The 16,161-nt window shown below is 48.5% G+C and overlaps 1 protein-coding gene across 1 annotated transcript; it reads right to left on the bottom strand.

The window, feature by feature from the left end:
- Window positions 1–8,306: 8,306 nt before the first annotated feature.
- FBLL1 (fibrillarin like 1) lies at window positions 8,307–15,454 on the bottom strand. The gene is made up of 3 exons (XM_068534597.1): window positions 15,395–15,454; window positions 9,965–10,030; window positions 8,307–9,644 (listed from the first exon to the last, which is right to left on the bottom strand). Exon 3 carries the CDS (start codon window positions 9,428–9,430, stop codon window positions 8,423–8,425), a length of 1,008 nt encoding a protein of 335 aa, XP_068390698.1. The 5' UTR covers window positions 9,431–9,644; window positions 9,965–10,030; window positions 15,395–15,454; the 3' UTR covers window positions 8,307–8,422.
- Window positions 15,455–16,161: the final 707 nt, after the last annotated feature.

Genomic DNA, 16,161 nt, shown 5'->3' with positions numbered 1-16,161 from the left:
GGTGTGGAAGTACTAGATTTGAGCTCTCCAAGTGCATTGCAAGCAATTGGAAATAAGCTACTGAAGAGCAAAAGTACAGTTGACCCTTGAGCTACACGGGTTGAACTGTCCGGGTCCACATACATGCAGATTTTTTTCCGTAGTAAATACTGCAGTACTACATGATCCTAGATTGGTTGAATCCACAGGTGCAGAGGAACCGAACCGGATGCAGAGGGCCAACTCTTAAGTTATACGTGGATTTTCAACTGTGCGGAGGATCAGGCCCCCCAAACTCCCCAGGTGGTTCAAGGGTCAACCGTAGTTGAAGGCTACATGCGTAGTTTAAGTGCTTCATTCAAAATAAATTTATAGTTAGCTAGTGGGAAGCAGCCGAATTGCACAGGGAGATCAGCTGGGTGCTTTGTGACCACCTAGAGGGGTGGGATAGGGAGGGTGGGAGGGAGGGAGATGCAAGAGGGAGGGGATATGGGGATATATGTATACATATGGCTGAGTCACTTTGCTGTACAACAGAAACTAACACAGTATTGTGAAGCAATTACACTCCAACAAAGATCTATTTAAAAAAATAATAATAAAAATAAATGTATTCCAGGAGGGAAAGAAAAGGGCTTATATTGACTTCTATACACAGAGCTGGTGTATACGTTTTGAAAGGAAGACATCTCTTTTCTATTGACATGTTCCTCAGTGGAGTGTATTGTGTATTGAACAAACATTGTTAATGTTTCTGCACCTGAAGTCTTGATCTCTTTCTATGCAAAAAGCTTTATAAACTATTTTAAGATATTCCTGTGCTTCTGATTTTGAGAGTTTTTAAGTTTTGTTTTTGTTTTTGTTTTCTAAAATAAACTTGGAAAACCTGACTCCTCATCTCTGGGATTGTACCTCCTTCTTTACATAAAAAATTGGTATTTAATGTTGCTTTTCCCAGAGCTCAACAATAAACCAGGTGGCACAGTGGATAAGATTCTGCACTCCCAATGCAGAGGGCCTGGGTTCGATCCCTGGTCAGGGAACTACATCCCACATGTGTGCTGCAACTAAGAGTTTGCATGCCACAACTAAGGAGCCCGCTTGCCACAACTAAGACCTGGTGCCACCAAATAAATAAATAAATATTTTTTAAAAAACATAGTGAATTTACCTGACCTCAAACGTAAAGATTAAAAAAAAAAAAAATACACCAGTACACTTACTTACATTTAGGTAAATAAGTGCACACCTCCAGCCAGGGCTATAAAAGTTACCTTTGCAGTTTCTAGAAACAAACAAAAATTATCAAAACCATGAAGGCATGTTCTTTTGGACTGAAGAGCCCAATTTGCTCATTTTTCTCTAGTTAGAGTTTGGAGTCTGCTACCCCCAATTTCTTTGGTGGAGGAAAATCCAACTTTTATCATATATTAAACATGCCATTCAGGAAATTCAAGGCCCTGAACTTGAAAAAGTTAAGTGAGTATGTGTTAACGTAGGTTTTGGTTTTTGTTTTGTTTTGTTTTTAGGTATCATATTTTAACAATTTGAATAAAGAATCCTGATACCTTGTGTTTTCAGATTTCCTAGAACACCTCTTCCAGTTTTCAGGACATCTGTTTACTGCCTCAAAAAAAAAAAAAGATTTCAGTGAATTTGTAACTGCTACTACTGATTTTTGTTTACTTTTGGTTTTGGACCTCTTTATTTTTTGTAATCAACCTTATTGAGGTATGGTTTTAAGTACAATAATATTTAATGGTATATTTAAGTAAATATAAGTTTATACACCCAGGTAACCACCCTTCCATCCTCCCTCCCTCCCTCCCTCCCTTCCTTCCCCGCTTGGCATGTAGGATCTTAGTTCCCCAACCAGGGATCGAATCTGTGCCCCCTGCAGTGTAAGTACAGATCCCTAATCACTGGACTGCAAGGGAAGTCCCTGAGGAAAATTTCTTACCCCCATGTGATGATCTTGTGTTCATCATTAATGTTGTTCAGCAGAGATCTTTATTCCACCTTTCCAACACAGTAGGATTGTACTTCTGGGCTCCCTCGTGGTTGAAAAGGTTCATATGACTGGTTCTGGCCAACTAGTGAGTGAGTTGTGGTTGGAACTACCATGTCATGGCTAGAGCACTTAATCACCTGAGACTTTCCAGAGCCATCTTTTCCCTCTTGACAGCCAGCAGCATTCAAGATGGTGGCTACTCTGTTAGCCTGGATCCCTAAATGACTAAAATTAACAGAGGCCCCTCTCCCTCAACCACCCACAAAATAATGAAGGTAGTATAGTGTGAGGAAGAAAACAAACTGTTCATTTAGGCACAGACTTTGGGAGTTTGTCACCACCGCCTAACCCATCTGATATGCCCATCCCAACTGATACAGACGTTGGTACCAGCAATGGATGCCGCTGAAGAATAGAAACCTAAATAATGAGGCCCTGGATTAGGGACTGGCAGCAGGTGGCAGAAAAACTGCTATCAGAGGATGGAAGGATGGCGATTCATGTTGTGGAGAAGTGAAACTTCGCTCACCTGACAACTTGGAAGGTAGGTCATGTGCCAATGGATGTGTGGCCTTAGGAGAAGTAGGAAAGTGGTGTTAGTAGCATGTACTGGAGGCTGTTTCCATTTGACAATTTACTGTACGAAACACATGGGGGGCTTCCCTGGTTGCGCAGTGGTTAAGAATCCGCCTGCCAATGCAGGGGACACGGGTTCCAGTCCTGGCCCGGGAAGATCCCACATGCCGCGGAGCAACTAAGCCCGTGCGCCACAACTACTGAGCCTGCGCTCTAGAGCCCGCGAGCCACAAATACTGAAGCCCAGGTGCCTAGAGCCCATGCTCTGCAACAAAGAGAAGCCCGCGCACTGCAACGAAGAGTAGCCCCCGCTCGCCGCAACTAGAGAAAGCCCGCATGCAGCAACGAAGACCCAACACAGCCATAAATAATTTTTAAAAAGAGAAAAAAAGCTCTCTAAAAAAAAAAAAAAGAATCATGTGTGACTGATTTCTCAGGCCTGACCACAGGCGATTAGGAAGGCTTCAGGCGGCACAGCTGGCGGGACTGGGGGAAGCTGCCCTCCTCACACCAGACCTGGGGCACAGCCGGCGCACTTCGGTTTCTGAAGGGGCTTGCGGTCAAGGACTCAGGGCCCTCGGCAGGTAAATTTACATTCCTACCCGTCACCTTCATTCCACAGGTTTGTTTTGTGTGTGTGTGTGTGTGTGTGTGTGTGTGTGTGTGTGTGTGTTTGGCTGTGTGCGGCACGCAGGATCTTAGTTCCCCAACCAGGGAAACCCGTGCCCCCTGCAGGGGAAGCACGGAGTCTTACCACTGGACCGCCAGGGAAGTCCTCTATAGGTTTTGATCTGAGGACCTCTGCCTCCTTGTGGGGGAGGGGAGAACCTTGAAGACTTTTCCACCCCCAGCCTTCCCCGTTCGTCCCCTCACCAGCAGCCTCAGGGTCCGTAAAACGTTGGAGCCTTTTTTTCAAGGGTGCCTTTAGCAGTAAGACATCCCCAAGGAGCTCTGAACCCCCAACCCTCGGCTGCGGCGCCTTTCCATGTGAGAATATGGAACAGGGGAGTTGGCGCTTTCTCCAGTTTTAGCCTTTTGCTTATTCCACCACAGTAAATGATTAAAGACTGAACTCTCATTTTTGGCTCCTTGCCTTTTGAGCTCCTCCCACACCTGGCAGCTCAGCTCTCGCTCCCAGCTCAGCTGAGCTCCTTACAAACAAGATCCGTGGGCAGCACTCAACCAGGGACCAAAGAGGCAGGAATACCAGTAACTTTTTCTTCAGTCACAGACTTCAACCCTCCTTCTCTTAGGAACCTCAGGGGGCATCCTGGGCTGTCCCAGAGACCCTGCAGAAAAGCTCAGCTGTCATCTTCCAGTTACTCAAGTACTATCCTAAATCTGCCTTTCCCAATCAACAGCAAGAGGGGTATGGGGTTTTAAATAGTGGTGTCAGCCCTGGATGCACATTAGAATCACCTGGGGGACTTACCGAAAACACCGATGCCAGGCCTTCCCCCTAGAGCGTCTGGTTTTAATTTCACTGATTTAGAGAATGAATATGTACCATTCTGCTCCAGGACACCCCAGATCTTCCATTCTCCAGCTCCATCACACCTTGGGTGATTCCTGTCACTTTCCTGAGCCTCAGCTTCCTCATCTGTGATATCAGGGAGGATAACACTTGCCTCCCAGGGGGTGTTATGGGAATTAAGTGAAACAAGGTGTCTGGAGGCACCTGGAACGTACTACGTGCACGGTAAATGCTGTCTCCCTCAGAACGTGAATCAAGAGGAATTTCCTGTGAGCCCAAGAGCCGGGAAGACTACTTGGAGGAGTTAGACTGGCCTCCGTAAGGAGGAACACTGAGATTTGGTTGAGTGGACGGGCCAAGGGGCCACTCTCAGACCTGGTCAGCCAGGGCCCCTGCCCTGGGCCCTGCACTTACAGGGCTGCGCTCTGGCCTTCCTCTGCCTGCACCTTGCCCCATGGGGCAAGGAGTCCATACGGGCCGAGGGCCGTGCCCCCAGGAGCCCACGCCACCACCTTCTAGATCCTGCACTGGGCACTGGGCGCCCAGCCTAACAGCCCAAGTCCGCTTCCATCATTCTTCCCCAGGCCAGTCCTCCCGAGAAGGGACCACGCTCCCAGTTTACAACTCTAGTCCCAAGGAGCTTAAAGGAGGCTGTTTGAAGAGCAGGGGGTCGGATCTTGGATTTGAGGCCTGGGAGTCTACAGACATGCGGGTGAGCCCCTTCAGGAGGTGGGGCAGAACCAGGGGTGGGAAGAGAAAGGGGCAGGGCACTGGCCAGGGGTCTCACGTGCTGTCTCGCTCCAGGCCACACAGACGTTTCCGGCAGCTCTGACACCGGTGTGCATTTTACAGCAAATGTTAACCTGAACATTTATGTTTCAGTAGCTTCTGCTATGTTTGTTCCCGTTATTAATTTAAAAACAACACTTTTTGCAATCAAATAAATGCTTATCTCTATGCCTGGGACATCATAAGTGCTTGACAAATACGAGTGTTGCAGAGTCCAAACATACTACTCACTGCGGCTCCGATGTGGTTAAAGCATCTTGCTTGGTAGCAGGACTGCAGCTGGGAGGGAAATTGCCAGTTGAAAAGAAGTTGGTTTCTTCCGGTTTAAAACAGTCCCCTTTGTTTTCTTTTCCCTCCCCATTCTTCCTCCCCTTACCCCAAGGGGCATGGGGTGGAGGAGGCAGAGGGACATCACGCTGAGGGTGAGGGTAGGCGGTAGGTGGGGTCTGTGTGTTCTACCTGCTGGTTCCTGCTGACTCTCTGACTCAGGGTCCATCTCACCCAGTCTTTGAGCGTCAGCCTCCAGCCTCACTGCACCTGCTGGGCTGGGCTCAGCCGTGGCTCTTGTCAGGCTGCTGATTCTCTGAAACTCAGCAGCAAATTCCACCCAGCTGAACCAATTCCCAGGTTGAACCAATCCTCTTAGAAGCTCAACTAAGTTCCCTCCCCATCACTCCTCACCCCACCCACCGCGCGCTCCAACCCATGGCCTCTATGTTAACTGTTAATTCTCGGGTATTTTACACTGACAATAAGAGGAAAGTTGGGAGAAAGGGATAACACTCTGAGCTTTGTGCAGGAACTTCAGTTGCACATTGCTTTCCCCAGTCACTTTCCAAAAGCCAGCAAGATGGGCATTTTAGCTGAAAGTTCCCATCCAGCCCTAGTGTTACGGGCTGAATTGTATTCCCCCAAATTAAAATGTTGCAGCTCTCTCAAATGTGACTGTATTTGGAGATAGGGCCTCTAAGGAGGTAATTAAGGTTCCGGGAGGTCATAAGGGTGGGGCTGTAATTTGAGAGGGCTGGAGTGCTTCTAAGAAGAGGAAGAGACCAGTGATCTCTCTCTCCTCCCCTCTCTCTCTCTGTCTCTCTCTCTCGCTCCTTGTGCACACAGAGAAAAGGCCCTGTGTGGACCCAGGGAGAAGGCAGCCATTGACAAGCCAAGGAGAGAGGCTTCACCAGAAACCAACCCTGCTGGTACCTTGATCCTGGACTTCCAGGCTCCAGGACTGTGAGAAGGTAATGTCTATTACCTAAGGCATGCAGACTGTGGTATTTTGTTAGGGTAGCCGCAGCAGTCTAAGACGCCTAGGGACCCCAATTTAATGCCTCTGGGAACCCAAGCAGGTCAGGTGCCCGATGTCACTGCTACCTATGTCCTGAACCTCACTGCTCACTGGAATTACAGTCCCATACTTCCGCCCCCCACCCCCCGGCTCCTCCCCATCCTCCAAAACCAGGTTTCAGCTTCCCTCCTATATTCCCTTAGTCCTTATTCCTATGTTTCTCCTGGGACTTACCATGTTGTTCCATTGGCCCAGGAACCCGTCTGCAGCTCAGAGACATTCTTCAGGAGGTATTTTTCATGCCATGTCTCCATTGATGTTCCCACTTCAAGCAGCTTCAAACATGGACTATAAATTTTCTCTGTATGTGGGAATGCTTACACCAAGGAAAGAGGCCAAGTTTCCCCTGCCATGTCCCTGATCTGGAGGGACAGACACCTTGTAAGCAGGCTCCAAGAGCTCCTTATTGAGACTGAGCTGGCTCTGAGGAAGGACTGGACCCTTTAAGATTCCAGAAGGAATCATCCTGTTTCCTGGGAGTCCATTCCCAGCCTCAGGGTTTCATCCCAGCAATGAATCAATTAGCCTAGGACTGGAGAGAGGGCTTTTCAAAGTAAGGGAGCCAGCATAGACCTCAGGGGAAAGGCCATAGATTTTGGAGTCAGACTCCTGGGGGTTTGGTTTCTGGCTGTGAGACTTACCGGGGGATCTTAAGCAAGTCATGTCATATCTCTGAACTGCAGTTTCCTCCCCTGTTAAATAGGAATAATGATCCTCGCTTTGCAGGGTTTTAATGAAGATCTCACATTGTTTGTGGAAATGCCTGGTTCAGGGTTCTGTAGACATTTACTCCGTTCACCCTCTTCTTCCTGAGTCAGTCTGGCCAGCAAATCTGAACTGTAGCTCTCCCCCTGCATTGTATGGAATAGCTTCTGTGTGTGCGTTGTGGGAAGGGGAGGGGAGGAGAAGGGTGGCTGCCTTTTAGAAATCTGATTTATCTTCTTATTGTGTGAAGGAAGTATGCCCTCAGAAAATGCAAACTAACCATAATCTCTATCCAAGCACATCTTCAGGAAGGTAGACCCACTCTCCAAATGACGGATTAGGGAGCAGTCATTCCCGGATGCAATGTCGATGACGTTGGCAATTGGCAGTGGGGATTTCTTGAGTGGATGAGTGAATGAATAAATGAAAGACCTTTTTAAGTCTTGGTTTTGGAACATTGCCAGCTCTCCTGGGATTGTTCAGTCTCCTGCTCCCTTTGGGCTGCTTTTGAGAGCCAGAATTGAATGGACTGAGATTCAGGGCCTGCAGGAAATGCCTTTCAGAGACAGATACTTTCTGGGAGTCATTTTTCTGGTTATTTCTGAGACACTTGGTGATGCCACTTTGGGTGTATTATGCCTTGTGGTGGGAATACTTTTTGAGGTAGACTCACATCCTACCTCCCTGCCTTGTTTTGTTATTTTGAAATCTAAGAAAAGGGTAGCACAGGGAGGTGGAGAAAGAACACAGAGAAGCCAGAGAGCCCTGTTCTTTGTGTGTGTCCTTGTGTTAGGACTTGTGGTCTGTTCAGCGTGGGCCATATGGGGGAGAGGTAAGATCCCATTAGTGTACAGGAAATAGCAGTGAATTTAGAGGCGCAAAGACTGGCAGTTAAGTTCTACCTCCTTACTGGCTGTGCAACCAGTTTACCTTCAGAAGCTCTGTGGCTTCCCCTGTAAAAGGGGAATGGTAACAAAGCCATCTTGGGGCTGGTGTGCTGATCACACATACTAGGGAATGCAAAAGGGCTTCCTTGAAGAGTAAAGTACTAAATATATATTATAGTTAGGACTCTGGCTTGGAGTCAGATAGATTGGGTGTGTTAGACTACACTACCGTCCATCAATATCCAATGCTACTCCCTGGAGTCAGGCTTGGTCACGTGACGTGGTCAATGTGTAAGAAGTGTCCCCTCGGTTCCAAAGGGGATTTTATAAGCTCATTATTTCCCCAGCTCTCTTCCCCTGTCCCTGTGACAAGTGAAGAGGGGCTCCGAAGAGTCAGGACCCTGAGTGATTGGAGTAAGCACAGTCCCCAGGCTGATCCTTGATGGACCCCTATCACCTGTTATCTTGGCTATTTTAGAGTTTGGGGGATTTGGAGATTTGGGGATAACTGAGTCTGGCCTCACTGATACACCTGGGTACTGTTTCTTTATGCCATTTAATAGAAAAGCGGCGCACAAAGAAAACACACATACAGTAACACTGAACACAGCACAGCCTTAGGCATTATCTCAGGGACAGCCCGAGCTGGGTTGCTACTTGTTGGCGCTCTTGGGAAGGGGCCGATAGACCCCGACGACCACAGCGTGGTCCCTCTCATAGGGCTCCAGGGTCAGCTGCTCTTGAGGCTTCAAATTCTCCTGCTGCAACTTCCTCACCTCAGAAGCAAACACTGCCTCGGCAGATGCGGTGGAGTCGATGCAATTGGCCTTGATGGAGATAAGGAAGTGGCCCCCGTTGCGCAGGAAGGTGTGGGCATTCAGAGCCACGATGCGGGACTGGTCTGGCTGGGCCACATCGGCAAAGATCACGTCCACCATCCCGATGAGCATGCGGTACTTGAGGGGGTGCCGGGCGTCTTCGAGGACTGGGATGATGTTGGTTCTCTTCTTGGCCACGTTGACCAGATCGCGGCCGGCGCGGTGGGAGAACTCGACCGCGTAGACTAGGCCATCAGGGCCGATGATGTCGGAGACGTGGGAGACGGTGGTCCCCGAGGCGGCACCCAGGTACAGCACTTTGGACTTGGGCTTGATGTGAATCTGGTCGACCCCGCCCAGTATGGCCGCGGCCAGCTTGGAGCGGAAGGGGTTCCACGTGCGGTACTCCTGTTTCACGCCGCCCTCGGTCACCGTGACCCGCCGCTCGCCGTACACCGACTGGCCGGGCACCATGTTCAGTGTGACCAGAGCGTCCTCCGCCCCGCGATAGATGAAGACCCCCTCGTGCCGGTGCGGTTCCACGGATACCGTGGTGACGCCCTTCCTGCGGCGGTTCTTGCTCTTGGCCACGCCACGCCGCTGCCTGCTGCCTCCGCGGTCCCTGCCGTCTCCGCCACCACGCCCCCGGCCCCTGCCGCTTCCGAAGCCGCGCGTTCGCGCTCCGAAGCCGCCCTTGCCCCCCGGGCCGCCGCCATCGCCTCCTGCTCCTTTGCCCCCGCCTCCTCCTTTGCCCCCTCCTCCTCCGCCTCCTCGCCCTCCGCCCCAGCAGCCACCCCCGCGGCCGCCAGACACCCCACCGCGCGCGCTCACCGCCGACTTCATGGCGCGCCCCAGGCGCCGGGTGGCGGGGGGGTGGGGGTGGGGGGGGCTGGCGGCGGTTGTCAAGAGTTACCGGTGGCTCGGAGTGGTTGTCAGGGACCGCCGGTACCTGGGGGCGGTTGTCAGGGTTGCCGGTGTCTGAGAGATGTTGTCGGGGTCGCTGGTGGCTCCGGGGCGGTGGTCCTGACGCTGGACGAAGGTTAGCGACAGCGGTTGCCTGCCGGGTTAGCCGCGGTGGGCGGCAGGGACGAGGTGGGCGGCAGTGGGGACCTGCTCTACTGCAGTCCCCGCATCCCTGGAGCCGCCGTTGACGCAGCGACGGGCGTGATTGCATCACACCCGCTATGGCGACCCTGCAGCCCCGGAAGCCCCCGCTTCCCAGCACGCGCGCAGACGCAGCCTGCTCCCTTCCCTCTTCCCCATCTTCTGCTTTCTCAGGGACCCCTGGCAGTTCTCCTTGGCAGGAGAGGGGGAGACAAACATCGGCTTCAGTACTTGCTGCACCACTCGCTTGCTGTGTGGTCTCAGAAAGCTTACCTGACCTTCTCCGAGGGTCTTGTCTGAACTTGGGCAAGTTTCTTGACCTGTGTCTCATTATTCCATCTGAAAACAGAACGTACCACAAAGGTTTGTTTTAAAGCACCACATACACTTGCCCAGCCATGGTGCATGCTAAGTGCTCTGTAAGCATTAGCTTTTTTATGTTTTTTACTTACTTACTTGATTGATTGATTAATTAATTAATTTTGGCTTACAGGATCTCAGTTTCCCCGCCAGGGATTGAACCCAGGTCACGGCAGTGAAAGTGCCGAATTCTAACCGCTAGACCACCAGGGAACTCCCTGTTTAGTATTTTAACGTATTTCTTTCGGTCAATCTTTAATTGAAATGTATTGCTGATAGCTCTTTTGCCACCTGAAAGTGGCTCTGGCCCTCTCTTACAAGGTTGGTGGAAATGCACCTTGGTACAGATATTCTATCAAACCCTTAAACAACGTACCTATACTTCCACTTAGTTATTCCACTTTGAAATTTTTATCCTAAAGGGATGATCCCAGCGAGAAATGATGGTAATTAGAAGAGTGAAGGTGGTGATGGTAGTAGTGGTGATGATCATCATTGTCATGGAAGTGTTGGCAGAGGTGAGATGAAGTAGCCTAATCTAAGAGCTATTTAGAAGATAGAATCCACAAGACTTTCTACTACATTGGACATAGGAAGCCAAAAAGAGGAAAATTCCAAGCCAGGGATTTCCAAAGGATAGTGACTCCCCTGATGTGGTTAATAGCCTGCAAGTTTCAGCCCTGGTTGCTCTCTATTTAGCTCTGCTCTTTTCCATCAACTGTGCTAAATCCTAGAACCTGTTCTGGGAATATGGGGCAGCAAGAAAATATTGATTCTTCAGTTTGAATGGGGACACATACACCAGAGCACTAAATCCTATAACACACATCAGCAAGAGCCAAAATCTCATGTTTATCATTGAGTTCTAGTCTACGTTTCAAAAACCTGCTCTTTCAATATGCAGCATCTTCCTGAGCATAAAAAAAGAATCATTGGACTTCCCTGGTGGCTCAGTGGTTAAGAATCCGCCTGCTACTGCAGGGGACATGGGTTTGAGCCCTGGTCTGGGAAGATCCCACATGTCATGGAACAACAAAGCCTGTGTGCCACAACTACTGAGCCTGCGCTGTAGAGCCCATGAGCCACAACTACTGAGCCTGGGTGCCACAACTACGGAAGCCCACACGCCTAGAGCCCGTGCTCCACAAGAGAAGCCCCTGCTCGCCACAACTAGAGAAAGCCTGTGCACAGCAATGAAGACCCAACGCAGCCAAAAATAAATAAATAAAATAAAATAAATTTATATTAAAAAAAATCATTAGGCAGCACCATGGACAGCAAAACAGGTGTCAACACAGAGGCTTGCTCGTTCTGTTAGAACCACGGACAGCAACACCAATGGGGGCCGGTTAAGCTACTGGAGCTTGCTTTGGGCTCAACCAGGAGCAACGAAAGATGGTGTAGGTAGGTGGTGTAAGCAATCGGTGGACCTCCCTATTAGTGGGACTAAGTGCCTGGTCCAGAGAAGGACAAAATGTAACTGAATATTAGGGCAAATGTCAGGCAGAGTCCACACAGCAAAGCTTTCATTCCATCGTGGACCAGGAGTCTTTCTGTCTCAAATTCATGGACAGCAACACCAGGTCTGGTTTTCCCTTCTGTCCAAAATGCCTCCTTAATGTGGGCCAGAAGCCTATGTGTTGGAATGTGGACAAGGGGTCAGAGAGTGCACGTATGGTTCCTGAGGTGTATGGTCCACATAAAACACTCTCTTTAGAGGTTTCTACTCTCGTTACAAGGGGTGCTTCTCCAAATTGATGAGCTATGCTTGGTGCCTTGGTTTGGATTTCCCCCAAATCAGACCCTGTAATGGTTAATTTTGTGTGTCAACTTGACTGGACCACAGGATGCCCAGATATTTGGTTAGATGTTATCCTAAGTATTTTGTGAGGGTATTTTGGGATAATATTAACATATAAACTAGTAGACTGAGTAAAGCAGATTGCCCTCTATAATGTGGGTGGGCCTCATCCATTCAGCTGAAGTCCTGAATATAACAAAACGCTGACCTTCCCCTGAGTAATAGAGAATTCTCCTGCCCGACAGCCATTGCACTGGCGTATTGACTCTTCCTGGGCCTGTAGCAGCCTGCCTGCTTTTGGCCTTGAACTGCAACATTTGCTCTGCAGATTTTAGACTTGCCAGCCTCCATAATCACGTGAGCCATTTCCTTATAATCTTTCTATAGAGATACATAGATGTAGATGTAGATATAGATATATAGCTATAGACATGGAGCTATAGATATGGATATAGAGAAATAGATTGATCTATCTATCCTACTGGTTCTATTCCTCTGGAGAAACCTGACTAATACAGACCCTGATACAAGGATTGGGTCCAGGTGATCCCAGGAAGCACATGTGGGTGTGGGGAAAATGAGACAGGGAAGGTAGAAAGGCTACGAAACAGTGCATTAATGAGCAGATTAGCACAGTGCATGATTAGGGCTCAATTGTTCTTTTTTAAAATTTATTTGGTTGCACAGGGTGTTACTTGCAGCAGGCGGGCTCCTTAGTTGCGGCACATGGCTTGCACATGGGCTCCTTAGTTGTGGCTTGCAGGCTCCTTAGTTGTGGCATGCAAACTCTTAGTTGCAGCATGCATGTGGGGTCTTGTTCCCTGACCAGGGATCAAACCTGGGCCCCCCTGCACTGGGAGCACGGAGTCTTATCCACTGTGCCACCAGGGAAGTCCCAGGGCTCAACTGTTCTGATTACTCTCTGAGAAACTGTGTAGAGGGCATCTCAGAATTGTTCCACTGCAGGCTGGGAGGCGGGGGCAGTAATCCACCATTCTCCCTTCCCCAACTGTCAGGAATTGTTTCTGGAACTTTTTTTTTTTTCAAATGTTTATTTATTTTTGGCTGTGTTGTGTCTTCGTTGCTGCGTGCGAGCTTTCTCTAGTTGCAGCGAGCAGGGGCTACTCTTCTTTGCAGTGCACGAGCTTCTCACTGCGGTGGCTTCTCTTGTTGCAGAGCACGGCCTCTAGGTGCGTGGGCTTCAGTAGTTGTGGCACGTGGGCTCAGTAGTTGTGGCTCATGGGCTCTACAGCGCATGCTCAGTAGTTGTGGCACATGGGCTTAATTGCTCTTCCTGGACCAGGGATTGAACCCATGTCCCCTGCATTGGCAGGCGAATTCTTAACCACTGCGCCACCAGGGAAGTCCTGTTTCTGGAACATTAACTGTCTTATCCTTTGAGTTGCTCCTGTGTGTGGCTCAGCAAATTCCCCTGATGCTTCAGACAGCCCTCAGGCAGAGAAGCAGGCACTTGGAATGGGGAGCTGCAATCACGCTGGAAGCTCTTTACCACAGCTGCAGGTGAACTCAGAGGTGAGTCTAGGGGATATTAGATAGGGCATCAATGGTGCCTGCTTTAGTTGGCCACTACATCTCAAATACAGCCCGAACTTTGTTGTGCAAACAGAACTTGGAAAAAGTACATGACTCATAAAGCTTATTACATCAGGAAATAAAGTCATACTATAAATGTACTAATACTACCTGTATTACAGGTAGTATTTAACTGTATTTAACTTCGCAGTACAAAACTCTCATCAATAAGCATTAATATTTTTCCCTCTGGTGCACAGTATCATGGAGCTCTGCAGTTACATTTGAATAGCTTATTCCTTTTTTGATTTTATTCAGGGTACTAAAGCCCAATCCTCCACAATGAACCCTCTCCACTATGCCACCAGGCTACTGAAGGAGATCAGAATCCAACAGCAAGAGATCCGCCAAACTTTACCTTAAATAGTTTAGATAATTCTATTTGCCACTCTAGTATAAGTCTTAGAGGGCACACCTACTGACATATCTTGACCTTTCTCTTATCACTTTCTGTTATGTTGTCATTAATTCTCCTTCACCACGATACCAGTATCTCTGAGGCCCTTGTTCACAGCCTCTGTTTTAAGTGGACAATGGTGGCCTTTCCAGTGCACTTGCTGCTCATTTCAGAACTGATGCTCTCAAGCAATTCATGCCTTCCCATGTGATTCCATTAAATGGAATCCATTGGGAGGGATGGCTAGTGGTTACAAATTCTAAACATAATGAGCAATATCTTCATGAATTTAGAATTGTTCTGCAGGAGTAGTTACTGTAAACTAGCAGTAGGAGTGTGCCACCTTGCTGGGGGTGCCTATTTCCCCAGGTTTTGGTGGCCCGCCCTACGCACTAGATTTCATACCAGGGCTTGAAGCAGCCTCCACCACACTCTAGCAGTGACAGTTTCTCCAGATATCTTCCCACCCCTGCCCCTAGTGGCCCATCAGTTGCTTCATATTACTGATGTCATTTGCAATAATCTGCCAAGGCTTCCAACATCACTCTCCCTCCAGGTCTGCAAGACAAAGGTGGCTTTCTCAGGCTCTTTCCCACTGCCTCATTGCTGTTGACAGCTTTGGAATCATTGCAAACCAAGTTTTCACATCTTGTTTCTGATCAGAGGCAACCTTTCCCAGCACGACGTTTGATGACTCCCACAGAGACCTTTTCTGTCTCCCGCCTTTGATTCCTACCTTGCATAGCCATTTGCTACAGGCTCTCTGTTGGGCTGCTCTAGCCTGGGAGCACCCATCACCAACAAGACTCTCAGTCCAGTGGAACATTTTCCCCTCTCCTGTGCATGACCCCAGAATGCAACCAAGGCAGGGACTCGTGCCAAGTATTGGCATCATAAAGAGATTGAGGTGTCAAAAAAAACCTCTGCCACTCAAAATTTCATCTGGGGCTACTTACAACATTAAAATCTGTCTCATTTTCAAAGATTCTTTAGCAGTGTGTCTCATCTGCTCAAGAAGTTTCTTAAAGGGATAAGTTGGCATTGTGATCCAGACACTGCTTTGACAGCCAATAAGAACAACTATGGTCACTTCAACTTTTGCTTACAATTGACTTATTATTCCATAATGTATGCCCTCACATGATGTTCATAATTATATCTGTGACTGGGCTTCAGTAGTAACATGGAGTACATCAGTCCTACCCATAGACTTCACGAGATATATGAGAAACTTTTCTCTTTCTCTCATATACCGTTCCAGAAAATTGCCTAAGGAGTGACTAGTCATGATTTAGGTAAGACCAGCTGGAAGGCTGTGCAACCTCATCCCCAGTGTAATTAGCATTTAAACGTTCGCTCCTGAAGAGGCTTCCCCAACCTGTTTTCTATAAGCCGTGGTCTGCTTCCAAAGGTGACTCCAGGGATTTGCATCTCTACCCCTAGTGACAGCCACAGTTGTATCTGGTCAAGATGGACCGGGCTATGATGCAGTAACATATTACAGCCCTCAAACCTCAATGGATTAATACAACTACGTTTCCCACTTGCTTACATTTCATGTCCATTGAAGATCTGTCGGAGGTTCGCTCCACATGGTCACTGCACGGCTCACACACCAACATCCTGTGGCTGTAACATGAGAAACAAGAAGGCTCCCATTGTTGCCAGGCGGGAAGAAAGGGCATGGAGAACTCACTTTCCTTTTTCTCTGTTGTGGCCTAGGGTTTGACACAGTCATTTCTACTCACAACCCATTGGCCAGGACTAGTCACATGCCCTGTCTAACTGAAAGGCAGCTGGGAAATGTGGGTGGGATCATTGGTGAACAGTAAATGTTTTTGTCACAGGTATCTACTGCATAATGTCAGTCTGGCACACCTGGATCAGTATACCTACATGAACATCACAGACAAATTTACTGTTCACTGTGCATATATTTCAATTTATTCCTCAAGACAAAATGTAATACCTTTTTACTAACACATGACTAAAGCCCAGAGTAATAATCAGTTCTCAATCTCATGTCTAATATGGCATGTTAAGTAAAAAAGAGAACCGTCTCTCCTTTCCTAATATCTGGGCCTTGGAGAATAGTTCAAGTCCCTTAATTGGGATTCCATTGACGTTTGCCCACTACCTCACTGGGTGTGGCACTTCTTCTCTGGGGTGGCTCAGACTCTCACTCCATTTCCCCCTGTAGAATTAGTGACTGACACTTAGTAAGTCCTCAAAAAGCTTAGATGGCTGCATTCATCAGGGTCCTCCAGAGAAACAGAAATTTATTTCTCAGTTCTGGAGGACAGAAGTTCAAGAACAGGT

Source organism: Eschrichtius robustus, chromosome 2 (assembly GCF_028021215.1).
Source record: "Eschrichtius robustus isolate mEscRob2 chromosome 2, mEscRob2.pri, whole genome shotgun sequence".
NCBI lineage: Eukaryota > Metazoa > Chordata > Mammalia > Artiodactyla > Eschrichtiidae > Eschrichtius > Eschrichtius robustus.
The sequence above is the reverse complement of the archived record's forward strand: the minus strand, read 5'-3'. Positions and strand labels throughout refer to the sequence as shown.

Excerpts from the sequence above, each read along its gene's own strand:
- FBLL1 (XM_068534597.1), bottom strand. The coding sequence starts at position 9,430 with ATGAAGTCGGCGGTGAGCGCGCGCGGTGGGGTGTCTGGCGGCCGCGGG.